General features: G+C 45.6%; 1 protein-coding gene across 7 annotated transcripts in view; it reads right to left on the minus strand.

Annotated features, from left to right (window-relative positions):
- Positions 1-27,151, minus strand: part of DDR2 (discoidin domain receptor tyrosine kinase 2) — a 155,789-nt gene extending 128,638 nt beyond the window's left edge. For 2 of the 7 annotated variants that reach the window (XM_058701535.1, XM_058701528.1), the window contains exons 1-2: positions 27,067-27,151; positions 1,706-1,851 (exon numbers count right to left, since the gene is read on the minus strand). In XM_058701535.1, the coding sequence (XP_058557518.1) occupies positions 1,706-1,724 (19 nt within the window). In that variant the 5' untranslated portion in view covers positions 1,725-1,851; positions 27,067-27,151. Of the gene's footprint in view, positions 1-1,705; positions 1,852-26,540; positions 26,799-27,066 lie in introns of those variants that run through there. The other 5 variants (XM_058701529.1, XM_058701533.1, XM_058701534.1 and 2 more) reach the window with 5 other exon arrangements.
- Positions 27,152-27,717: the final 566 nt, after the last annotated feature.

Below are 27,717 nucleotides of genomic sequence, written 5' to 3' on the forward strand. Positions count from 1 at the left end.
TCGTCATTCTCAGAAAAGGAGGAAGCCGACGTTGGTCACCGGAAAAGACCAGAAGGATTCTGTCTTGGGGGAGCAGGACTTGAAATAGTTCTTGGTGTAACATGATAGTGGAGATGGGGGGAGGCAGCCGGATGGGGCTTCACAAGACAAGGCTGTAGGTTGCATATGCCGTGGATACTGAAATAGTAATTTCTGGAAACAGTCACTTAAGATCGGGTGGCAGGGGAAGAAAAGTCCACAGTGATAGCTTCTGAAAGGTAAAGCGGAATGATCCACAGATGAATCATGTTTGAGGAATCTCGTGTAATAGAGAAAATCTGCAATAACTTCTGGTTAGTGGTTAAATGTAGCTATGAATTATTCATTCTCAACTGCACATCATGAAGGCTCCAGTGAAGACCTTTTAGCTTTTCCAGTATCAAGAGTCTACTTGAAGTCTATTGGAAGGGAGGGAGGGAGGGAGGGAGGGAGGGAGGAAGGAAGGAAGGAAGGAAGGAAGGAAGGAAGGAAGGAAGGAAGGAAGGAAATACATTAGTTTCAAGGCGATCTGTGGGAAGAAACGGACCCAAGATATTTTCTCACCACAAGGAGGTGAAGGAGAAATGGGGAAGAGGTTTAGTCCTTACATAATAAATGGCAAGGAGTGTATAATCCAATGAGCATCCTGACAATAAGAAGAAATCTCCTGGAAAATGTGAGAAAATACCACTTGTCCCTCCTGCCCTCATCCTTCACTCCCAAGGACTCACGGGTCCATATTATTTACTCAGCCATCCATTCATTCAGCGAGTTCTACAGAAGCCATATGGATGGAAGTCAGCAGGTTCTCCCCGAGCATCTTCTGTGAGCCAGACCCCGTGCTGGAGGCCAGAGATGCCGGCGTGAAGGAGACATGGCTTGTGCCTTTGGTGAGCTCCAGGCTGAAAAGGTCTCAGACTCATGGAATTACTAGAATTTTAGATTCATTAATGGGATCTGAGTCCACTAAAGGATGAACTGAGAAGTCCCATGGAGACCAAGATTCACCCAGAGCAGACACCTTGAGGTGGGTGAATGCTTCCTAGTTTGCTCGTGGATGCTCTGAGATGTCCCACACATCTCTTTCTGCCTTGCGTCCCAGGGCTAAGGGTTGCATTTATCTACAGTAAGTACCCCAGGCTGGCTTTTCTCATACATTTAGCTCCTCCAAAGCTTATTATGGGACTCTGATTCGATGACCCTGATTTTAGTAACTCTCTGAATTATTATTTTTCTCTAAGCCACCTCAAATTATTGCTGGAAGAAGGCAACTTACAAAAAAATAAATAAATGAATGTAATCGGAGTGTTGGGAGAGACCCGGATCGACATAGGAACCCCAAGATTCCAGTGCATCCTGTCGGGACAGGGAAGACCAAGATACCCTGGGCCACTCAGAGTTGGGGAAGACACCCCAGGATCAGCCGCGAACCTGGCACAAGCCACATCTGGATCAGTGAAGTCTGAGGAGTGAGCTGACATCCAACATCAGCTTTCCTATACAATCCAACACATGGTCTCCGCTGACACCAGCTCTCGGCACAGAACCCGCGTGCTCCACATTCCCTGTGACACCAGCCAGGTAAGTGAGGGGCTCCAGGGAGGCCACACTGGCAGCAGGTGGTTTCCCCTCCTACCCTCACCCCCGGCCTCATGGAGTGACAGCTTCAGTGACTGGCCTTACTTACATCCATGGGTGCAGAACATTCTCTGAGGAACGAAGTCCTCGACGACAGCTGGCTTCTGTGTCTTCAGTTGTCACAACGTCTTTGCTTCAAGCCACAGGACTTGGAACTTTCTAGAGCACTGAACCCCAGACCACTTGTAGATATCCCTTTATGGGGGGGGGGAGGGAGAGCAATGTTGCATTACAAACTTTTTATTTATTTATTTATTTTTAATCTTTATTTTTGAGAGAGACAGTGTGTGAGCATGGGAAGAGCAGAGAGAGGGAGACACAGAATCCGAAGCAGGCTCCAGGCTCTGAGCTGTCAGCACAGAGCCGGACGCGGGACTCGAACTCACGAACCGTGAGATCATGACCCGAGCCGAAGGTGGACACTCAACCGACTGAACCACCCAGCGCCCCAGCATTACAAACTTTTGCATCACTCGCACTTTCTTTCCAACTTGATACCTCCCAAGTACCCCAGGCACTGAAGGGATCTCAAAGAGAGTCTGTTTAGGAGGGCTACACCTATTGATATCTATCAGTCTAGAAATTTAAACAGAATGTTACATTTACTATTTATTTAAGATAATAATTACTCAATTTTATTATTAATGTTTAAGTTCTTAAAAATTATTGTTAAATTATTATGATTATGTGTTAACATAATTTTTTTAAATAACAATAGCTATTTTCAAAAAAAATTCTTAGTGAGAACAGTGGCATTAATTTACATTAAAAAAAAACTCATTGAGGGGCACCTGGAGGGCTCAGTCAGTTGAGCGTCCAACTCTTGATTTCGGCTCAGGTCATGATCACAGGGTTATGGGATTGAGTCCTGTGTCGGGCTCCATGCTGGGCGTGGAACCTGCTTGGGATTCTCTCTCTCTCCCTCTCTGTTTCTGTCTCTGTCTCTGTCTCTGTCTCCCCCTCTCTCTGCCCTCTCCCCACTCTCAAAATAAATAAAATCTCTTCAATATCTGGCTTAATTGAACACAGATTCTCATATCCACTTCTGAATTCAATTTGTTGCAATATCAGATATCATGCATCCTCTCGAAAATTCTACCGTATAATCGTGGGAGGAGAGCGAAACAAAGCCAAACATCCTAGGATTATTGTGGAAATAGTTTTGCTCTCACAGATCCCCTGGGAGTGTCTCCAGAGCTACCAGGGCTGTCCAGATAGCTTACAGTCAAAGTAGGTCTCACTTCCCCCTCAGACTATCGCCCCCATTCTTCAACGCCGCTAGTTATCAGTTACCTGAGCAGTCTTCTAGAACTATCGACACATAAATGTAAATATATGGATGTACAGTTTTTGCTAATGTTTTTTTAAATTAAGTATGAGCGCACTCTACCCCTCACCTAGGGTTTTCTGTTCCACATGTTGGGGTGCTTGCATTCTAGCATGTGTCATTACGTCATTTCTGTCTTTTCTGCCGGTCTCTTTCCTCCATTAGATGGTAAAACAATGTGTAACTCTGTGTGGTGCCACAGTGTCCAGGTGGGTTGCTGAACCGCTACTCTAAGTTGCCACTGTCTCCAGCAAAGGACACGGAACTTAATGGGAATAAAGTGGCCACGTGGCAAGAACAGACGTCGCCTATATTAGTCCAGCTCTCTTCTGCCTTCTAATTCCCTAAGAAGGCAGGCAACTGAAGTATTCAACATTTGAGAAAAGATCCAAATTTTCACTGTATTGCTGGGGCTTACCAAGTATTATACTTGGGGTTTATTCACTGGGGCAAAAAGACTTGTAGTGAGCTACCCAGGGGATTCTCTCTCTCTCTCTGTCTGTGCCCCTCACTTTCGCTCGCTCTCTCTCTCAAAATAAGATAAATAAAAATATATATTTTTTTAAAGCTGGAAACAGGTAAACACGCTGAGCAGATGGAAACTTGGGTCTGCCATTCAAGGGAGTTTGGTGCAACAGATACCTATTGAAACATCAAATACATAAAAGCAGTAAGAGAAGTCTGAGGCGGATGAAATGATCTGGAAATTTAAAAAATGATCTGAGAATAAGGAAAAGAAAGACAATGAAGACAAAGCCTTGGGGCCTGTCTGCCTTGAGTGGCTGGAGGAAGAACATCTCCAGGTAAGTCCCGGGACTTAAAAACTTCACTCAAAAATAGCTCCTCGTCACACAACACCCGCAGCCCTTAATCTAACCCAACTCCTTTATCTCGCAGAGGAAGAAAACCCAAGCCCAGAGGGCTGATTTATCGAAGGCCTCACAACTGCTTAGTAGCAAAACTGAAACGAGATGGTTAAGTGATCACTGGGGATTAGCATTGACTTAGCCACTTCACCTTGCAGGTGCACTGTACGATACGGCTGGATTCACAGGAGCCTGAGAACAAACCAGAAACTTCATTGATCTCTGTCTGCTACATCAGTCCAGCACTGTAACTGTGCCCGACCACACAATCAGCTCAGGGTTCAAACCATATCTTACTCATCTCGTCGTCACCGCCCCTCAGCCCCGAGGTCCCCCACCACTGTCTCTGCCACCCGGCTTATTACAGAGTAGAAAATTCACAGCTGATGTTCTTTTTCTGAATGTGCACATGATTATAGATTCCTACGGTTGAAAGAACTTACGAGTACATCTACTATTAGTGTGACCTCTGTGGCAACAGACCCAGAGAAGTTCAGTGACCAGATAAGCCAGGAGAATCAGACCAAAATTCCAGTCTCCTGTTTCTTTCCATTTCACTGCCAACCTTTAGTGCAGGAGTCTTATTCTAAAGACAAACTCCTTAGTCTCCAATTTCTCCAAATGAAGCCCTCTCCTCTTAAGACACTTCTTTATTTTCTGCCACGAAGCCCTCTGCCCTTAAGACACTTCTTTATTTTTTTTTAATTTTTTAATGTTTATTTATTATTGAGAGACAGAGACACAGAGCATGAGCAGGGGAGGGGCGGTGGGGGGGGGGGGAGGACACAGAATCGGAAGCAGGCTCGAGGCTCTGAGCCGTCAGCACAGAGCCCGACGCGGGGCTCGAACTCACAGACCGCGAGATCATGACCTGAGCCGAAGTCGGACGCTTGACCCACTGAGCCACCCAGGCGCCCCTAAGACACTTCTTTAAAAATGAGCTCCATGGTCCCGAAAGTTTTTGGAGTGCTATAAGCTACCCCTCTCTTGAACAGCTGAGATGCTTATGACCATATTAAAGACCTCGGCGACTCCTGCAACAAAGAAACCTGGGTCACTCTCTAAGAATATTTCTCAAACTTATTTGACCACGGAACGCAGGCTCTTGCCCTGCTCCTGCTGTTATCCATTCAAAACCCCGAAGGTTTCCAGGGATCGCACTTTGGGAGACACCACCTTTGTCTAATCAGCAAGATTTCCTTTGTCGGTCCCAAGCAGACGTGTCAAGACTGACAGGTCCTTTGTGTGGGAACCAGGTGGGGAAGTGACGAGAGCCAGAGAAGGAGAGAGAAACGACAAACATCCCAGTCTGAGAGCCATCTGCTCTGCCAGCCACAAAGGCTGAAACAGCTATTTGGGAAATTTGGGGTCCTGGCCACAAGCGTCGGACACTGATCTCCAACCAAGACTTCTTGTGGGAAAATGGGCTCTTTGGGTGCTCACAGCCATACGTCGCTAGCACCGGGGGTCACTGGGCTTTGGGCACCATTACCAGCCATGCTCTCTCCTCGTGTCCTTCCAGGTACTTCCACAGCTGCTCAGGCTTCTCCTGGCTCACTTCACCACTTTGGCCCAAACCCAACCACATTTGGAACACTGACCACAGCCTTCTAATAAGTCTCCTGGCCCAACCCCCTCTCCCCTGCCATTTACCTTACCCCCTACAGGGACACTCATTTTCTTAAAACAATCCTTCACCTGCTTCAAGACACAAAAGAACATTCTGAACTCCACAGCATCCAAAGCTCCCCTTAACGTAAGAAAGCACAGCTATGCAATGTCCTTTCTCGGTGCTTCCCCGTGCAACTTCCACCACGCCGGGCTCACGTCCTCTGTGTCAACCGAGCCGCCGGCCATAAGCAGTCTGACTGCCAACGCTCCACCTTTGCTGCTGTTTGCCTCTTGCCCATCCAATCCTGTCCGGGCTCATGCAGCTCCCAGCTCCAGACCCTGGCTGTACAAACCCTTCGGCGGCTTCTCGCGCTTGTAGACACTGGCCACCTAGCCCCACGTGCATTTGCACAGCTTTACTGTTTTCTGAATTTTCTGCTGGGTAATAAACTCGGGAAGAAAAAAAAAAAGACTATGCCTTATGACATTCAAGGCACTTAGGAAGCATTCAAAAAAAACCCTCTTGCTGAATAAAGGAATTAATCCACATTTGACCTCAGAACTGTAAGTTAAGCAGAAAACTGCATGCCTATAACACGCTAGGGAAACTAACCTTATTCTGGCCCTCAAAGGCATTTAAGCTTTTCTATTTCGATTGATCTTTGTTTTCTTCAACCGGAAGAAGACAGATTGTGTCCCATCCCGGAGGACCCGGCGGGTTTTTGTTCTTTTTTTTCAAGACTTAGTTGTGCTTTCTGCTACCTTCTCGCAGGCTTCTTGCCACGGGCAGCCCCCAGAAGAGAGTCTAGACTGAGTATATTACATGATATTTAAGCGCGTATCTCTAAATTTTCCAAAGGTCTGGCCAAAAGAGTGTTCTTCTCAAGAACGTATTTTCTGTCAACAATTGTTTCTTCATTCATTCTTTGAATTATTCAACACGCGTTTAGCAAGCAAGTCCTTGAGATGCAGAGGTGGTTAGAAGCCATGAGGCACCCACAGTCGAAAACACTTTTGCTCAAAATGCATCAAAGGTATACACCTGCAAAAAAATCACCCGAGGGAAGTGATTTAAAAAAAAAAAAATACAGGTTTCCCTGGACACTACAGAAAATTTCTTTAAAAAAATTTTTTTTAAGTTTATTCATTTTTGAGAGACAGAGAGAGAGCATGAGCGGGGGAGGGGCAGAGGGAGAGGGAGACACAGAATCCGAAGCGGGCTCCAGGCTCCGAGCTGTCGGCACAGAGCCCGATGCGGGGCTTGAACTCATGGACTGCGAGATCGTGACCTGAGCCGAAGTCAGACGCTTAACCGACTGAGCCACCCAGGCGCCCCGAACATGTCTTATTCACTAAGTCTGTGGTGGAGCCTGGAATCTGCATTTTTAAAAAATCTCTCCAGGTGATTCTGACAGATACTCAAGTTTGAGACCCACTGGCCAGTGGAAAAGACAGGCTTAGAAGGAGCTCATTATAAACAGTGGTGCCTGCTTACGATGCGAGGGGAGTTCATGGTATGTAACTGAGATGCACAGACCGGAACAGAGTAGTGGTACAAAGTCAGGTGTGCTGATGAGAAAGACCTACATGCAAATTCTGACTCTGCCACCGACCTGCTGTGTGATTCACGCCGTGTGTCCTTCTATATAAAATAGGAAAAATACCCACCTCACACAGCTATCATTAGGTTTCAGTGAGATCATATTTATAAAAAGGGCTTCACATAAATCTTAGGACACAATAAACATCACTGAATTCATCACGACCGTTTAATTATATTTTCTCTATTTTTCTCTAAAGTTTATTGAATTTGAGGAAGAGAGAGAAAAAGCAGGGGAGGGGAGGAGAGAGAGAGAGAGAGAGAAAGAGAGAGAGAGAATCCCAAGCAGGCCCCGTGCTGTCAGCGCAGAGCCCAATGTGGGGCTCAAACTCACCAACTGTGAGATCATGACCTGAGCTGAAGTCAAGAGTCAGAGGAGCTCAACTGACTGAGCTACCCAGGCGCCCCCTGGTCATTTAATTATTAAAATATTTAAGAGAGAGAGAGCACTCTCCCTCTCTCTTCCTCCCAAGAATAAATAAATAAAAATAAATAGACATTTAAAAGAGAGAGGGCGGATCAGAAAGTCTTTCCTGAGAAAACTGGAGTCTGAACTTAGTTTTAAAGCAGGGTCTCCCAAGTGTAAGTGTATTCTTGCAGCCCGCAAGATTTGGAGAATTTTTAAAATTTTGTATCTACGATTCTATCATTTGAAACTCTTCATACAATACTCATGGGGACCCGATACTGCCATGCACTTTCATTGGCTGCCTTTTCATTTGTGTCCCTGACTGCACGGATGCCAGATGGGAGCCAGATCAAGTCAAGAGCCAATCACAAATGGGACACGGTGGGAGAGCCGAGTCATGGAATGGCTTGGCCTGTTCAGTCCGCTCACCACAGACATCAGTGCCACGTTTGTGCTGCGAGCAGATGTGTGGAGCGGACTCTGACTCCCCACATCCCGACACCTACCGGTTCCTAAGCAGAAACCTGAGGCAGAAATACACAAAGCGGGATGGTTCTGTCTCTAACTCTGGTAGTAACTGCACGAGATACTCATCTGGAGCTATTTCAATGCCGCCGCAACGCTAAACTTGATCTTCAAGTGAATAGACAAGTTAGCAAATTATCAAATGATACCTCATTAAAACTGACATTTGACCATTTCCTACTCGCCAAGTTTGGTGAAGTATGAGATTCGATTTTCCTGGACTTATAAACCTTTGAGGCTATCATTAACACTTTGTTTAACATACTTATACCAATGGGCATTTTCTGCGTGCATATTAATTACATTTAAATAACAGACCCAGATTAGGGGCGCCTGGGTGGCTCAGTTGGTGACTTTTGGTTTTGGCTCAGGTCAGGATCTCACAGTTTTGTGAGTTCAAGCCTCCAATCGGGGGGCTCTGTCCTGACAGTGTGGGGCCTGCTTGGGATTCTCTCTTTCCCTCTTTCTCTGCCCCTCCCCAACTCGTGGGGTCTCTGTCTCTCTCAAAAATAAATAAACTTTAAAAAGTTAAATAAGAGTGCCTGGGTGGCTCAGTCAGTTAAGCGTCCACCTTCGGCTCAGGTCACGATCTCATGGTTTGTGAGTTGGAGCCCCACGTTGAGCTCTGTGCTGACAGCTCAGAGCCTAGGACCTGCTTCGGATTCTGTGCCTCCCTCTCTCTCTCTGCCCTTCCCCTACTCACACTGTGCTTCTCTCTCTCTCTCAAAAATATATAAACATTTTTTTTTTAATTTTTTTTTTTTAACGTTTATTTTTGAGACAGAGAGAGACAGAGCATGAGCGGGGGAGGGGCAGAGAGAGAGGGAGACACAGAATCGGAAGCAGGCTCCAGGCTCCGAGCCGTCAGCCCAGAGCCCGACGCGGGGCTCGAACCCACAGACCGTGAGATCGTGACCTGAGCTGAAGTCGGACGCTTAACCAACGGCGCCACCCAGGCGCCCCAAAAATATATAAACATTTTTTTTTAAATTTTTTATCAAATAAATAAATAAATAAATAACCGAGATTAAACATAGAGCAGGCCCTGAGGCCACCTGGTTCCACTCTATCTTTACCCACCCCCCCACACTAGTGGTTAGTTTCAACCAACTACCTCATTTGACACAGTAAAATAATGTTTTTAATTTATTTTGTTGAGTTTATAGTTATGTGTGATTTCATTTCTAAATCTGGTTCGGCTTCATCGTTGCAAAAGAACTATAAGCGTAAGAAGCATAAACCTAGTTTTACGTTTGTACATATTTTAATGATGTCCATATAATCAATTACCCTCAGAGGCTGCAAAAAATTTTTTCCTATAAACTATGTCTATACATTGTTCAGGTTTGAGGAACATTGAATTGGATAATCCCAAGGGAAGACGTTTAGCCAGCTGAGTCTATCCATCGGCACCTGTCTCCCATGAAAAGCTTTTCCACTCCCCCTTTTTCACCAAGGGTAAGCCGCGGAGAATCCGTTCCTTCCGAAATCCATGACCAAAGCCACCCCCCGCAGCATGTCTGTTCCGCACAGCCTCCTGTGCCATTTCGTTAACTTTCCAGAGCACCCTGCATCAGCATCAGCAAAAGTACTATTCTGGGGGGGTGGCAGGAGGAGCTGAGGTGGGGGGCTCTAGAGAACATCTTCTTTGAATGTGGAACATCATTTACCTTATACTTGAAGCCATATTGCTGGCCCTAAGAACTGTGGCTAGTGGTGTGGCCGGGAATTGCTGAGATGTGATCAGAAGAAATGACATGGGTCTAGACGGCACTGTGCCTTGTCACCACGCTCACCTAACCTCTCATTTAATAAGGAGAATGTGTTTTAACACCTCGTGACCCATGGGGTGGATGCGTACCACTTCCCTAATGCGTATCGCTGGATCACACAGTAGAAACTATAATAACCTCATCATAGGGATGGATTTGAATGTATTTCTGAATAGCATCACAGTACTTCTCCAACAGCCCCAAGGAACTGTGGCTGAATAAATTTGGGAACGAGTCGGCAATGACAATTATGATTTATGCTCCTACCAAGCACTGGAGCGAGACCTTTAGAGGCTCTGAGCACTAGAAGTATTGTGGCACCCTCCCCCTCTCACCCCACCAAGTACTTAGTTATAAAAAAGAAAAAACACCACTATAATATAGCAGTAAGTATAAGAACATTCAGTAAAGTTTCTTTTTTTTTTTCACTTGTGATTTTTTCAGTACTTCCTTGGAAAACCAAGTATCAGCCTATTTCCAAAAGAAACTGGAAATGCCCCTGCTCGTGCCTTAATCACCTTTGTGCAAAGCAACATCGAAGTGTATCTAGACTTTTCACATGCACCATCTCACTTGAGACCAGGACTCGTATGTTCCATACAGTCTGGAGATAACAAATATGGGGCCATTTGTAATGTGTCGAACTCTTTTTTTTTTTTTTTCTATTTACCTGCCCAAGAACTTCACCAGACTTTTCCTTGCCCTGCCCAACTCAAATGAGGATTTATATCTTAAACACTGAAATCCCTTTCAGGATTCGTACTCCTTGGGAGGTTAGGCCTAGAGATGAGACCTTCGGCCTATTTCAGCATGCCTTCTGTCTCCCAGACTATTCTGCCCAAGGCCTGAAGCTCCAGGTGATAGGATCACCAGCGAGTGCAAAGTCTTTGCATCTCATTTATAGGATAACATTAGACTTTCGGAGTGTCTTTGATTGAATATGTTTCATAAATGCTGGCAACTATGTGATCAATTGGAAAATTAAAGTAGGGAGACCCGGGATCCTAGAACTGGAATTTACTCCAACTAAGCATACAGCGCAGCAGAGCGCCCCCCACCTTTTTCTGGAGGATGTGGGGTACCTGTGGAACCAGGAGAGGGGCCAAAGTTAGCACCATTGCTCATAAAAATGAGGAAGGCAAGTAAACATTGCAAAGTCATGAAGAGATAATAGTAAGACCATCAGTCACCTCCTATCCTGCAAAAACAAAGTTTGCCATCAAAAACACAGCAAAAGGATTAGAAAGTCACTTTTCACAGTCCTTTGGGGGATCCACGTAAGTCTAGAATTTACATCCTAACTTGACAGCCCTTTGGCAAGGAATGACTGAACAAAAGGTTTAAAAGTTTTTTCACCTCCAAACATGATATTAAACAACAGTTAATTCGCTTTTTACATGACACTTAATGTTCAAATGAGAGGGTTTTTTTTTTTTTTTTTATGATTCTTCTTACATGAGAGGGGTCTCAGAGAAGAGTGAACACTCAGTGTCGGAGAGGAGGGTGAAAGGTAAGGACTTCTTGTCTCAGAGGTTTGAGCAAACCCATGAGAGAAGAAGCGTGATCAGGAGAAAGACACCAGCTCTGCCCATCGTCAAACCAAATTTGGGGTTATATCCTGATATCCAGATTGACTAGTCATCGGTCTCTGGGAATAACTATTCTCTACTTTCTGCTTTTTAAAAATTAGCCCTGCGTGTGTTTACATACCCAAAGCCCACCAAGTGTTCACGTGTGAGTTTACTCCTCTTCATTTGTATTCATGAAGACATTAGTTCCTTTCTTCAATGTTCACAGCTCATGAGAAGCAGGAACTGAGGCCAGTACTCCTCAGAGCAAGCCCAGTGCTTACACCATTTCTCAGTCACCTGCCTCTCTGGACATCCTGATCTCACAGAATAACCAAGCAAGAGAAATTTATTGAACTCCCTTACGTCCTCAAAGACGATAGTATATGAGGCTTCGATGACAGCCCTCTGAGAATGTTCTCAGCAACAAACAACACTGTGCTAGGCATATAATAAGACCTTAATAGAATATATATTGACAGGTCAGCAAATACTAATGGGTTAGGCTACACAGTGAGTTATAGAGATCACCTAAGACATGTTCCTTGCTAGACGAGGTGATTATGACCCAAAACACCAGGGATTCCAAGAAGTAAGATCTGAGGTGGCCAGAGGATCTGAAACTCAGGCTGGCCTTTAGAGACGGTGGCATTTAGCTAACATAAGAGGACAGACGAAGATATTCAGAGTACATGGGATGGGGTGAAAACTGCAGTGGACACTGTAGCGATTGAAGACTTAGCCATAAAAGTGAAAATGGTGTGAGTGCTGATATGGACCGTGACTAACATTAATTGGACTAGAAGACATAGAAAATTTATATTGCCCTGTATAGATGAGAAAACTGAAATGCAGACAGGTTTAAAAAAGACTTGCACAAAATTGAACCGCTAACAGGTGGCAAAATTAAAATTAAAAACTCAACACCGCAAAAATGAATAATCCAATTAAAAAATGGACAGAAGACATAAATAGACATTTCTCCAAAGAAGACATCCAGATGGCCAACAGACACATGAAAAGATGCTCAACATCACGCATCATCAGGAAAATACAAATCAAAACCACAATGAGATACCACCTCACACGTGTCACAAGGGCTAAAATCACCAACACAAGAAACAACAGGTTTTGACAAGGATGTGGAGAAAGGGGAACCCTCTGGCACTATTGGTGGGAGTGCAATCTGGTACAGCCGCTTTGAAGAACAATATGGAGGTTCCTCAAAAAGTTGAAAAGGGGTGCCTGGGTGGCTCAGTCAGTTAAGCATCTGACTTCAGCTCAGGCCATGATTTCATGGTTCGTGAGTTCGAGCCCCGCATCAGGCTCCGTACTGACAGTGTAGAGCCTGGAGCCTGCTTCAGATTCTGCGTCTCCCTCTCTCTCTGCCCCTCCCCTGCTCATACTCTGTCTCTCTCTCTCTCTCTGTCTCAAAAATAAACATTTTTTTAAAGTTAAAAAATAGAACTGCCCTATGATCCAGCAATTGCACTTCTAAGTATTTACCCAAAGAATACAAAAATGCTGATTCAAACGGATACATGCACCCCAACGTTGATAGCAGCAATAGCCAGACTATGGAAACAGCCCAAGTCTCCATCAATTGATTAATGGATAAAGAAGATGTGGTATATATATTCAGTGGAATATTACTCAGCTATAAAAAAGAATGAAATCTTGCCCTTTGCAACAACATGGATGGAACTAGAATGTATTATGCTAAGTGAAATAAGCCAGTCAGAGAAAGACAAATACCACATGATTTCACTCATATGTAGAATTTCAGAAACAACACAAATGAGCGAAAGGAAAAAAATATAGAGAAAGAGAGAGAAACAAACCCAGAAACAGACTCAACTATAGAAAACAAACTGATGGTTACCAGAAGGGAGGTAGGTGGGGGGTAGGTGAAATAGGTGACGGGGATGAAGGAGGGCACTTGTCGTGATGAGCACTGGGTGATGTATAGAAGTGTTCAATCACTATACTGTCACCCGAAACAGGTATTACACTATATGTTAAGTAACTGGACTTTAAATAAAAACGTAAAAATAAGAAGCTTACTCTTTTAACCTGGCCTATTCCACTCTTTCTACCATACTATGATTTTAAGTGAGAAAATTTATATGTTGCATTAATTAAAACAAATGACTGGGCGCCTAGGTGGCTCAGGCGGTTGAGCATCCCACTTCAGCTCAGGTCATGATCTCACAGTCCGTGAGTTCGAGCCCCGCGTTGGGCTCTGTGCTGACAGCTCGGAGCCTGGATCCTGCTTCAGATTCTGTGCCTCCCTCTCTCTGACCTCACTCCCCCGTTCATGCTATGTCTCTCTCTGTCTCAAAAATAAACATTAAAAAAAATTATTTTTAAACAAATGACCAGAAAAACAAACAAAAACCATATGACTGTTATTTAAGGTGATAGCTATTACAATTTGAATGATGTGGCAAACAGATTTCCCCAATACCTGCTATTAACCCATCAGTCTTTATCAATACTTTCAACCATTGATAGCAAGGGTTTTGCCTCCATTATCTTTACTAAATAAGATATTATTGAAGTTATGATGCAATAGCAATAGTTACCTGAAAAACACAATTAATAGCTTTTCAATAGAAACGTTCATCATTATAACTATAAAAAAAGGTCTGTCTTCAAATAAGAAAGTAGCCAGGAGGAAATCAGAGTGCTGGGAATTTGGGATTTGGGACTTTACAACAGTTTTCAGTTCACGCTCACAAAAACTGAGCAGAAGAAACTAGAGTGTCCTCCTGTATCAACCACCCTGGGCCCCCAACACACACCAAACCTCCGCCGCGTCAACATCCTAGAGCACAGTGGTACATCTCTTACAATCAGCGTGCTTACACTGATGTATCACTCTCACCCAAAGTCCAGCGTTCACATTAGGGTTCGCTCTTGGGGTGGTACATTCGGATGAAGTTATAATGACACGTGTTTACCATTTGGTATCGTGCAGGATAGTTTCAGTGCCTTAAAAATCCTGTGCTCGGCGTATTCATCTCTCCCTTCCCAGCAAACACCAATCTTGCTGCTGTCTCCAGACTTCTGCTCCTTTCCAGAATGTCAGAGTTGCAGACTGCAACCTTTTCTGATCAGCCGTCTTTCACTTAGTAATAGGCATTCAGTCGTCTCAGGGCCTGATAGCTAACGTCTTTTTACCGCAGCATACTATTCCATCGGGTGTGCCACAGTTTATCTGTTCAGGTTATGCATTTGGCAATTACAAACAACGCTGCTATAAACATCGCCAATACCTGAGGCAAGCTTCTGGATGGACATATGTTTTCAATTCATTCAGGCATTAAGGAGCATGAGTGTTTAATCATAGGGTAAGCGCATGTTTAGTTTTATTAAAAAAACAAACAAACAAACAAACAAACAAACAAAAAACCACCTACCAAACTATCTTCCAAACTGGCGGCACCATTTTGCATTCCCACCGGCAGCGAGTGAGAGTTCTTGCGGCTCCACCCACACCAGCATTTGGTGAAGTGGGTGTTCTGGATTTTGGCCATTCTGACCGGTATGCAGTGGTAAAGCACTGCCATTTCCATGTGAGGTCTTCTAATGACGTATCATGTTGAACGTCTTTTCATCTGCTTACTTGCTATGTGTGTTCTTCCTTGGGGGGAAGTCTGTTCAGGTCTTTGGCCCCCTTTTTAATCAGACTGCTCCTTTTCTTATCATTGAATTTTAAGAGGTCTTGGCACATTTTGGATAACCATCCTCTATCAGATGAGTTTTTGCCCATAGTTTCTGCCTGTCTGTGGCTTGTATCCTCATTGTCTTGACATTGCCTTTCAAAGAGCAGGGGGTTCTCATTTTGATGAAGCCTAGCTTATCGATTCTTTCAAGAATCAGGTCTTTAATAGGTGATGGGGATTAAGGAGTGAATTTGTTGTGAGGAGCACCAGGTGATATATACAATTGTTGAATCACTATATTGCACACCTGAAACTAATATAACACTGCATGTTAACTACCTTGAATTAAATTAAAAAATTAAAAAAAAAAGAAAGTATCATATCCCTAGTGTTGTGTCTAACAAATCATTGCTATACCTGAGGTCACCTGAGGACACCTAGACTTTCTTCTAGATTATTGTTCTGAAGGCTCTGTGTCTTGATTTATTTGTTTTCTTTTTGCACAAGGATGTCCAGTTGTCCCAGCACCATTTATTGAAAAGACTGTCTTTTCTCCATCGTATCACCTTTGCTGCTTTGTCAAAGATCTGTTGACTGTATTAGTCTGGGCTCTCTATCCGGTCCCATTGGCCTATCTGTCTACACCTGCACCAACACCACACTGTCTGTGACTTTGGAGTAAGCCTTTGTTCTTCTTCTTCAATATTGGATTGGCTGTTCAGTGTCTCCCGCCTCTCCATATAAACTTTGGAATCATTTTGTCAGTATCTGAAAAATAACTTACTGGGATTTTCATTAGGATTAGGATTTCGTTTTGATTTCCTGTGATATCATCTTATCATTATTATCTCCATTTTAAAACTCTACAAAATGTAAACATTCTAAAAATTAGAACTACCTCTGTCCCAGGAACAATTAACGACTCTTGAGTGAATTTGTCCCTCGCTGCTCTCTACTTTGGATCAGCTTGTTCCCCGGGTCTCAAGAGGCCACGTCCTCAAGGCCAAGTGCCAGCAGCCTTGGACCCTTCACCACTCCTCTTAAGCTTTGCGTGCCCCTGGGAAGTTACAGTCCTGCGAGATGCCCTGGCTGCACAGCCCCCGTGAGGGTTAAGGTGGTGCCCTTTTACCCAGCCTAAGTCCTTTTGCTCCTGGTAAGCAAAGGAATGGGCATGTATTGGGGTAGGGGCACTTTAAACCTACTACAATCACACACATACATACACTTCTCTGGCCTTACTGTGGGGATGTGGAAGTTTGCTTTTTAATGTTTGGTATTCAGACACATAATGGTGGCCAGAATTATGACAATAATGTGAAGACCATAGCACCAAAGACAGTGGTGACCAGAAGGTGAGGGATACAATCCCAGTAAAGAAGCTGGGACGGTCACTGATTGCTTTATGCCTTATTTGCCTATACCAATGTGTCCTTTACTAAGATCCAATACTATTTCCTCTACTTTTGAAACGTTATCTAGTCCCTGTCATATGTGTCAGCTGTTTCCCAAGTTCTTAAGGACAGTGATTATGTCTTCTACTTCTGGATCTTTCGTTCTCGTTTTTCATATATTCGACAGATATTCACTGAATGTCTACTATGTCCAGGCACTGTACTAAACCTTAGCCCTGAATCAGGCAGGCACCAAGTGCACAAGAAAAAATTTTTAATGAACAAGAGCCTCCAAGTTGTAGATATGCAACATTATAAACAATTTGAGGGGCGTCAATATGATTTATTCATTTCTACCCCCATGATAACTGGTGTGGAACATACAACGGATGTTTAATAAATACATAGTGAGTAACTGATTAAAAAAAGAAATGTAGGGGCACCTGCGTGGCTCAGTCGGTTGAGCGTCTGACTTCAGCTCAGGTCATGATCTTGCAGTCCATGAGTTCGAGCCTTGTATCGGGCTCTGTGCTGATGGCTCAGAGCCCGGAGCCTGCTTCGGATTCTGTGTCTCCCTCTCTCTCTGCCCCTCCCCCGCTTGTGCTCTGTCTCTGTCTCTGTCTCTCTCTCTCTCTCTGTGAAAAATAAATAAACTTAAAAATTTTTTAAAAAGAAAAAGGAAATGTAATAAGGCACCTGGATGACTCAGTCAGTTAAGTATCTGACTTTGGCTCAGGTCATGATCTCACAGTTTGTGAGTTTGAGTCCTGCATCAGGTGTGAGCCCTGCCTCTCTCTCTCTCTCTCCCTCTCTCTCTGCCCCTCACTCACTTGAACCCTCTCTCTCAAAAAAAAAAAAAAAAAAAAAAAAGAAACGTAATAACAATACAGGATGTTAATAGGGAAACTGTGTACAAAAGGAAAGCGAGTGTGTGGGAACTCTGGGCTTTCTTCTCAGTTTTCTGTGAAGCTAAAGCTGCTCTAGAACATAAGGTCTATTAATTTTTTAAAAAATAAATTATGAAGAATAAAATATTAAACTTTGGATCTTATTTTTTTGTATAACATCCGGCTCTGCTGACAATCACTGTGCGAGGACACTATTTTTGGATTACGGTTCAAATTTAAAAAGCAAAGTCTGGGGGCACCTGGCTGGCTCAGTCAGCTGAGTGTCCGACTTCAACTCAGATCATGATCTCACGGTTCCTGAGTTTGAGCCCCACATCAGGCTCGCTGCTGTCACACAGAACCTGTTTCAGATACTGTCCCTCCTCCCTCTACCCCTCGCCCACTTATGCGCTCTCTCTCTCTCTCTCTCTCTCCCTCTCTCTCAAAAATAAATATACATTAAAAAATTAAAAAGTAAAATCTTATTAACCCAATCCTGGATACCAATTTTCCAAACTGAACTTTGTCTGTCCCCAGAATGTAAAGTAGTGATTGTCTAAAGTAATGAATGAATGGTCCAGGCAGTTAAGCATCCGAAGTTGGCTCAGGTCATGATCTTGTGGTTTGTGGGTTCGAGTCCCACGTCGGGCTCTGTGCTGCCAGTTCCGAGCCTGGAGCCTGCTTCAGATTCTGTGTCTCCCTCTCTCTCTGCCCCTCCCCTGTTCACATTCTGTCTCTCTTTCTCTCTCTCTCTCTCTCTTAAAAATAAATAAACATTAAAAAATAATAAAGTAATGAGTGATCATAAACATCCATCATCTTGTTGGTCTTCTTTTTTAAATTTTTTTAATGTTTACTTATTTTTGAGAGAGAGAGAGAGAGAGAAAGAGAGAGAGAGAGAGAGAGAGAACAAGTGGGGGAGGAGCAGAGAGAGAGGGAGACACAGAATCTGAAGCAGGCTCCAGGCTCCGAACTGTCAGCACAGAGCCTGACCTGGGGCTCAAACCCACGAACCACGAGATCACACCTGAGCCGAAGCCAGACGCTCAACCAACGGAGCCACCCAGGCGTCCCTAGTCTTCTTGATCACTAACACCTAGAGAAGCACCTGACAGAGAGTGAGCACACGATAATTATTGGCTAAGAAATAAATAAATGAATTCAGCAAAAACAAAGTTATGACAGAGCTTTCCAGAATGCTATAAAATTCATAATGGATTAAAAAATGTTATTTTTTTTAAACCAGCACTATTGGTGTAAAGACATGAAATCAGGGGGAAGCTACTTCTCTTGGACACGAGAGTTCACCAAGCTTTTAATTGTTTGATTTTTCTGAACTCATACGGTGTTCAAAATTTTAAAAGAAAGAAAAAAAAAAACTAGATTATTCATCCTTCTTTTTAATCCATCTCCCAGCTCAATGCATTTGTGGCTGCCTAAGCCCATAAGACCCTAAAGACAATCTTGTGTATGGTGAATTGTGCTGGATTGGCTCCCTGTGAAACGTGTCCGAAAGGGCACACAACCTACCTACCAACTTCATAGGCACGGCATGAGGACACTGAGCCCAACGAGGATAAGAGACTTGTCTGAGGTTAAAAATCTTGGGGCGCCTGGGTGGCGCAGTCGGTTAAGCGTCCGACTTCAGCCAGGTCACGATCTCGCGGTCTGTGAGTTCGAGCCCCGCGTCAGGCTCTGGGCTGATGGCTCGGAGCCTGGAGCCTGTTTCCGGTTCTGTGTCTCCCTCTCTCTCTGCCCCTCCCCCGTTCATGCTATGTCTCTCTCTGTCCCAAAAATAAATAAAAAACGTTGAAAAAAAAAAAAAATTAAAAAAAAAAAAAAAATCTTGAAAATGATGCGCTGGGACCAACACCTTACCACGCGTTCTTTTCCCTCACTGCCTTTTGCACACGAGGCTCTATGCTTCACACACCCTCCCTTCTGGCCCCCACACCATGGAGCAGGTGGCATTAACCTCTGAGCAGTAGGTCATTTCCTCCAACACTTCTTTGGTATCTCTCTAGGCACAAAACACAATCCCTCCCCCGAGGGAGCCACTGCAGACCATGCCCAGGGTCCTGGAGAATCCCAGCTGAACCCAGGGGCTTCGGATTGAGTCTAAGCCCTTTGCCTTTTCAGCGCATCTCCAGGCCTCAGTGATACTTGGGCTGGGCCAGACCTGACCTTTCTCAGTGCCAGGAGGCCAAGGTGAGATTCCAGCTAAAACGTATATACCCTACCGAATTCTGGGATTCACCATTGCTTGGAGAGTCACAGCAACTTGGAAACATCAAAGAGTTCCACTTTAAACAGAAAGGAAAGCAAAAATGAGAAAGGAAATCAAAATAAGAAGAGAATTATTTTCAACCAAGTCATGTCTGAATAACACTGGCTCTATCATAACAAATTCAAATGTATGCAAGTGAGACGAAAAGAGACAGAGAAAGTTTAGGGAGACCATCACTTTAGCCATTAGGTGATGGGTGTTCTGGTGAATGTTCCTGGAGAGACGACTGGACATCTTAATTCCTTTATTAAGCTATGGTTATTTAAAAATTTTAAACAGAGTGTCTTACACTAACAGGCAGTGAATAAATGCTTGCCGAATGGGATAAAACCAAATAAAATGGAACCCAGAACAACCAGAGATAAACAGATGGAAACTCCAGAGAAGTGTAGCACGATGGGGAAGGGAGGTAGGGACTTGGGAGTGAAGAGGAGGACAGAAAAACAGGTGAATGCAAACAAGGCAAGTCCAGTTTGCCTCCCCCCCCCCCCCCCCCCCGTCCTCCAGCTTGGAGGCTTTGGTGGGACCAATCTGGTATTGGAGGACTTATACAAAAGCACAAAACTTGAATTTCTCTTTTATTAACTCAGGTCTCCCTTTCCTGAATGCATTTTACGTTCAGTTACAACAGCAGTAGTCATGGTCACTCATACTTCTCATCATAATGGGGCTGTCTTTTCGTTGTAATGGACCCTAAGTCTTTCCATTGTGGTGGGATTAGCTTGCCCAATGTACAACCTCTACGATCCCTTCTTCCCTACCTGCCCCAAATTGCCAATCCTTTTTCTCCTGGTGTTGTGCAGACTCCAAGCCAAGTAATCCACTCTTGTGATCAGTTCCCCATGAAAAGACGGTAGTAGTAGTAGTAGTAGTAGTAGGCACAAGTGTGTCTCAGGTAATAAGGGAAAGGTTGGGTAACGGTGCGTGTGGTGGGGGAAGGAGGAGGGGAGGGGAGGACATGACATGATAACTGTTTTTCAAATCCCAAAGGGCCATTTTCCAACAAATCACATCCATGACCTAGTCAAAGCGTTCAAATGAAAGGAACCAACCCAAGATATTAATCCCCAGGGTGCATACATGGTAGGCTTTTAGACCAGAAGGAATCAATGGTTCCCTCAGAAAACTGAGAGGGACACCATTTACTGGGCATTTATTTATTCAAAACATCTGCCATGTGTGAGGGTTTTTGCTGGCCCCCCTGCATATCTAATGGCACCCATTTCTCATAACATACCTATGAGATGGGAAAAAGGAGATTCGAAGAGGTTAGGTATCTTATCCAAGGTCACATGGTTAATAAGTGGGGGCTAAGCCAGAATTTAAGCCCGTGTCCTTTCCGCTGCAAGAGCACTTTGGGTGGTATTCTCGGCAGAGGTGGCCTTGGGCAGGTGAATGTTGTTGCACTAAGAACCAGGCCGCGGGAAAACAGCTGGGCTGATGTTTTGTGCTTCAACAAGGGGACCAAGCAGCAACACTGAACTAATAATAAAAATCATCCGCATCGACATCATCTATGAACTACACGAGCAACATCACGCTGAGTGCTCAGGGGTGGCATTCGTGATGCATGTTAGATGGGGATTATAGTCCTGATTTCACAGGGTGGGAAACGAGGACTTAGAGGGGTTGAGCAGGTCGCCCCAGGTCCCAGAGCAGGTGAGCGCAGGCTGGGATTGGAACCCATGTCTGGCCGACTTCACACTGGAAGAGTCTGCGGCCTGCACAAGCTCCCACTTAAGGGGAAAAGGGAGGTCGTGCCCATCACAAGGAGGTCTGCACGAAGCTCAGAGAAGCCAACTAGAGGAGGGAGGTATGCCAACCAGAGAAGAGAGGCACTAAGAGTGAAATTCTTTACAGGACAACAGGAGAGGGGGAGGTAGCCTGGGCTGGTTTCTCTCCCCTGCCCGCCCTTCATCCATGCTAAGGAGAGGCTGAGGCAACAGACATGGACATTTACCGGCAAAGTTCACAATAAAATCACTTGGGGAACACTTCAAAGTACTGGTTCCCAACCCCCACTGCAGATACTCTGATGTAATTGGTCTGGAGGTCCTTAAATTCCACCGAGGTTTCTAATTTACTGGGGAACAGCCCTCATGGTGGATGGTTGCTGAATTCAGAGACGCTCGGGTGCCTGGAGATGTTGGGCACATTTCTGGACTGAGTCGTCATTGCTGGGAGAGAGTCGATTCATATGGTGCACGGCTTCCAACAGGGGAAGGGGCATAAAGAGCCCAGTGTGTCTGCACTGCAGATGGTCACCATTTATGTGAGGTGGCACAGGACTTCAGCATGTCTGTGGAGGTCTGTCTTTAGACGGAGGTGAGCTATCTGGATGCCAGTGAGACGTGTGTTTGGGTTGCATGTTTGAGATGTGGGCGATGTAAAGTGCCTGAAGGTGGATCATATAAAGGGGAGACTGGGAAGCATGTCTGAGAGTTATTAACACTAATTTAGAATGACGTGATATTAACAAAAGGGGGTGGTCACTCTAATTTTTTAGCATGTCTATTAAAAACGCAATCAGAGGGAAAGTCTGAAGTACATCCCTCATGTGTGATAGGTCATTCATCCAACTTAAAGTCTGGGGAGTGACTCGATCAGAAGAGTAGAAGACAGGGGTGCCTGGGTGGCTCAGTGACGCTTAAGCATCTGACTTTGGCTCAGGTCATGATCTCATGGTTCATGAGTTTGAGCCCTGCATCGGGCTCTGTGCTGACAGCTCAGAGCCTGGAGCCTGCTTCAGATTCGGTGTCTCCCTGCCTCTCCCCCACTCACACTCTCTCTGTCTCTCAAAAAATAAATAAATGTTAAAAAAATTAAAAAAAAAAAAAGAAGAGAAGAAGACAGTGACTTAACAGGCTAGAAGAGAGTGGCGGGTGATGAGGCTCCTTTGGGTGATGCTTCCACTCTGTGCTCAGACACTGTCTAGGAAAAACACTGTTTCCTCTCCTCACGCACTCCCAATATCTCTGACACCAGCTCTGTGGATTTTCCACAACCAGAAATTCTGACACTAAGTGCCTGAAGTTGGAGCAGACCCGACAGGTTGAGGGCTCAGTCCCACAAGACTATCCTCCTCCAGTGCAGACATCAATTGCAAATAGTAGGTCTGCAGCTTCCAGCTGATGTGGCTGCAAATCGGAGGTCCCCACGACCCCCTCCTCAGATTTGAGCTGCTCATCGAACAGCTCACAGGACTCAGGGAAACACATTCACCAGTTTATTACATAAAGAAGGATATGTCAAGAGATACAGAAGAACAGCCAGAAGGAGAGATACATAGGGGTGGTCTGGGAGGGTCCCAAGGACAGGAGCCTCTGTCCCTGTGGGATTGGGGTGTGCCTCCCTCCCGGTTCATGGCAGCTTTCACCCGCCTGGAAGCTCCCCAAACCACATACTTTGGGGGTTCTCATGGAAGCTTCATCAGATAGGCATGATGGCTCATTAAGTCACTCTCCAGCCTCTCTCCCCTTCCTGGAGGAGAGCAGGTGGGGCTGAAAATTCCAGGCTTCTAATCATGGCTCAGTCTTTCTGGTGACCAGTCCCCATCCAGGAGCCCACTAAGAGTCACCTCATTAGAACAAAAGGACATTCCCATCACCCAGGAAATTCTGAGGATTTTAGGAGCTCCGCATCAGGAACCAGAGTCAGAGACCAAGGACTGGAACAAAAATGCCCCAGTGCTCTTATCACTTAGAAAACTATGAGGACTTCAGGGGCTCTGTGCCAAGAACCAGGGGCAGAGACCAATACTTTTATTTTCTGTTATGCCACAGACACAGATACCGTTGGAAGTTTCAATCTGAGGATTCTTGGTAAAAGATTCTGAAAATGCCTTCCCCACTTCCTTTACCTTTGGTGTTTATAAAGCAAACAGACCTTAACCAGAAGCAGAGGCAGGGGCCTCCCCACGGCCCCGCTGGCCCTCCAGCCCCACCCCCGGGAGCAGCTGTAGTCCTGCTGACTCCAGGCACAGAAGGGGGAACATGAGGTAAGAGACAGGGTGAGATGCGTCTGTGCCAATGAGAAAAAATCTTGGGCCAAGGATCTATCCTCAGCTAAATACGAAGTTCCTCCAAAGCTGATCTCCTCTGAGGAGAAACCAATGAACTGATCCTGACTACACCCCTCGTGTTCAGAGGCAGTGTGGACAGAAGCAGGGGATGCTTGAACAACATGGTGTCCTTCCGCCCCCACTGCCTTCTTTGGGTGAGGAGTCATGGCCAGGCCAGGCCGCCAGAGGGGAGTTCCAGCTAGAAAACCTGGAGGGATTGCTTCCACCCAGAAGAGATGGACACTAAGGACTGAGGCCTTCCTTGCAGAGTTACACGGCCACATACAGCCACCCTCCTGCTGGCCCCAGCACTGGCTGCCACAGCAGCACTGGGACTGCCTCACACTGGGTTCCAGTGTTGACAACGATTATCATTAGAAGAACGGGTATGGTTAAGCCCTTCGTAGCCTTCCGAACACACGTGTGTCCAATAGCTCTGCAAACAACGATGCCGAAAAGTGTGGCTGTTATTCCCATGGAGTAAGTACAGACGCCAAGGAAAAAGGAGAGCCAGAACCTGAACTTGGTTCTTCTGACTCTAAATCCCAGGCTCTTTGCATAACAAGGGTAAGTATTTACCAAGCGCACGGAAATTAGCCCACAAAGATGCCCACTTGCAGCCCCCTTCCCGTGTCCAGATAAATATTCATCCACGCGCACAGAAATGGCCTCAGGAGAGGATCCGTACTGTCCCTGCAGCCTGGCACTTTCACTCGCAGTCACAGAAGGAAATGGAGACTTCACCTCCAAAAGTAACTAACTCTATGTGTGGAGGGGTAAGGGGTGCACGACAGCCTAGGGACTTGGATTTTAGTTCCTATCCCAAGAAAACAGTTTGGGGTCACCAAGTGAGGAGACAGACGGCAGCTGGACTGACTGTGGTTCACTTCCTAATGCATACAAACATCCAGTCATTACAACCTCAGTTAAAAGAAAATAAAATGTTGGGGCACTTGAGTGGCTCAGTCGGTTAAGCCTCCGACTCGTGATTTCAGGCTCAGGTCATGATCTTGCAGTTCATGGGCTCGAGCCCCATGTCGGGCTCTATCCTGGTGGTGCGGAACCTGCTTGGGATTCTCTCTCTCTTTCTCTCTGTCTCTCTCTGCCCCGCCCTTACCTGTGCGCTCTTTTTCATAAAATGAACTTAAAAACATGAAAAAACAAAATGCAAATGATTTTTTTAAAAAAGCACAGATTTTAGAGTCAGACCTACATGACTTTCAAACTTATTTGCTGCATTTCTTTGAGCAACTCCTTCCACTTTGCTAAGCCCTCATAGCCTTACCTATAAAACAGGAACCATGTCATACAGAACTGTGAAAATCCATCAAATATTGCATAGAAAGCTCTGAACATGGAGTGTGGTGCACAGTCAACCCTCAGCGTTAGCTTCTTTATTTTCCACGCACACGTACACCAAATAGAGTTGACCCTCGAAAAACACGGATTTGAACCTCACAGATCTGCTTACGCAGACTTTTTTCAATAAATACAGTACAGTACTGCTCATGTATTTTCTCTTCCTTATGGTTTTCTCACTAAGAGTTTCTTTCCTCTCGCTTGCTTTATTGCATGAAGACAGTACATAATATATACACATATACGTACGTATAACATACACAGTATGTGCTGATCGACTGTTACGGGTAAGGCTTCTGGCCAACAGTAGGCTATTCGTAGTTAAGTTTTGGGGGGAGCCCAAAGTTATACGTGAGTTCTCAATGCGCAGGGGGTGGTCAATGCCCCGGCCCTTGTTGTTCAAGGGGCAACCGTACAAGCACAGACACCACGAGCAGATGAACCACCGTTGGCATCCTCCCATCTGGTAACTAGGGTCCTTGTGGGGACTTGTTCATTAAAGTGCCTCCATCATCCCAGCCATGAAATGAAGAAGAAAGCAGAGGTAGGTGGCGGAAGGAGCCAGAGATCAGCAGCAAGAAAGCCCCGACTTAATTTTCAGCCCCACCGCTGGAGCCCCACCACCACAAGCCGCGCGTCCCGGAACATGTCAGTTCCTTGCTACCATTTCCGACATCTGTGAGGTGAGGGGCCGGGTGGATCTCCAAGGCTCTTTCCAGAGCTCCGACTCCGTGCTCCTCAAGGGAAAGGGTGCAGAAAACGGTAGGCAAGATGGTGCTGCCGCCCCCCCCCCCCCCCCCCACTGGCTTGAACGGTGCGAGCTCCCGCCTCAAACTGCTGGCAGGAGAGTTTCAGCCACTTGGAAAAATTCTCTTTCTCCCCCGATGGGACTCTGGAACCTCGGCCAGGACACAGAGGTCCCAGCTGCAAACAGTCCCAAGTCATTTGATAACAAAGGGAAAGGCACCCCAGGCCAGCCAGGTGGGGTGAAAAGCGTCCTATGCGTGCAGGCCCCCCTCCCGGCCACCCCAAACTTCGCCCTGCAGACGCCCCTCTGCCCAAGTGGCCCTTCTCACGATGAAGTCAACAGTGCTGCTGAGAAAACGAAAGTACAAAAAGCTGCCCTCTCCACGGCTCGGGACTCTCAAGTCCACCACGAAATGCCTAAAACCTGGCTCCCCTGCTCGGCTTTCTCCCTGCCCGAACCAGCTCTGCGATCGGCCTGTCTTGCCTGCCACCAATTTCAACTCTGCTAATGCTGTTTATTGTATCCCGCAGCTCTATGGATTCCTTCGCTTTGCTCCTGTCGTCTTTGGTTTAGTGTTCCCTATCCTTCCCTCCATAAATATAAATCCGGGAACCCCACCACCACCAAAATGTGAGATCGTGGATTTCTCCAGTCTACGGTGCCCTATTCCTCTCCCTTCCCCGCCTGGCTTGAAACCCCCTCCTGCCTCCTTTTTACAACTTTTCCTGAGACATCAGAAGTACACTCTGAGCTTTCGTTTTTAGAAAAGGGAAAAAAGGAAAGAAAAACAAAAAGACATAACTTACGTTCGTCCAGGAGGAGCACACAGATTTGGAAAGAAGAAAACAGAGTTATAATCCACCACGTTCCCCCAGCCCCCCCCAAAAACGAATCTGTTGTGAAACTCTTCTTTTTCCACTTTGCCGGCGAAGGAGCCCGGTGGCAGGCATACGTCCACAGGCTGATGCAAGATGCTTTGAGAGAAACCTCACATTCTGAGGATTCCTGGGAGAGCGCCAGGGATCCCAGCATCCAATATATTGCACATTTGGTTTCAATTAGGAAGGGGGTTGGGGAGGGAAAAAGGAAAGTCACCAATCAGAGCTGTTTTCTGTTTAGAGACTATGTCTTTTGACCCAAGGGACCGCGGGCAAAGCTATAATTTACAGCAAAACCCATTCATAGAAGAAAAAATATGTATAACCATAGGACAGAATTAAAGACACAGCTCCCTTCCGCCATGTCCCCACCGCATGCGTCCCCAAGCCCTCCCCCACCACCTAAGACTTGGTCCCCACCCTGTGTCCCCCCCCCCCACCTCATTTTTCTTACTTGGGCTGAAGTTATAAGCACAACTTAAGTTTTGGATTCTCTTCCAGTTGAAGTTTCCAGGACAGTTGGGTCACACACATGGAGTTGATCTTTGGTGTTTTATCCATGAAAGCCCAGAGCTGAGCCCTCCCCCAAAAAGATTTTATTTAAGCCCTCCCCCAATTCCCTCTCCCACCAAAAAAACTGGACAGTTCATAGTTCTAGGATTCCTATTTTTTTCCACTCAATTCCCAGTTGGTTGTTGCTTCTGTGGGTCTATTGCTGTCCTGGATTCATGCTGCTAAATGAAAACACAAGTGTTTGGTTTTTTTTTTTTCCTTTTTCCTCTTTTCTTTCCCTCCTATCCATGGCTGTGGCCAGAGACCATGTGAAAGGGGAGTGTAGGGGACACGGAAAAAGACATTCCTCATATCCCTGATACTTTTCTCCCATCCATCAAGGCCCCTGTCCTTAACCCTTCAGAGCGTGGATCATTCCTGACCAAGCACAGGCTTGGGCTGTCCCAGGGGTCCTGATTCTCCATGAGTACAGGGAAGGCAAGGCAAGCTGAGACTCTAGGTCAGGAGATCCGGGGAGGACAGTAGATGGCAACAGAGAGGTTATGAACACCTAACCTAGCCTTGAGAGATGGCCTCCTCCTAAAGAGACCCC

Source organism: Neofelis nebulosa, chromosome 15, assembly GCF_028018385.1.
Source record: "Neofelis nebulosa isolate mNeoNeb1 chromosome 15, mNeoNeb1.pri, whole genome shotgun sequence".
NCBI classification, from domain to species: Eukaryota; Metazoa; Chordata; class Mammalia; order Carnivora; family Felidae; genus Neofelis; species Neofelis nebulosa.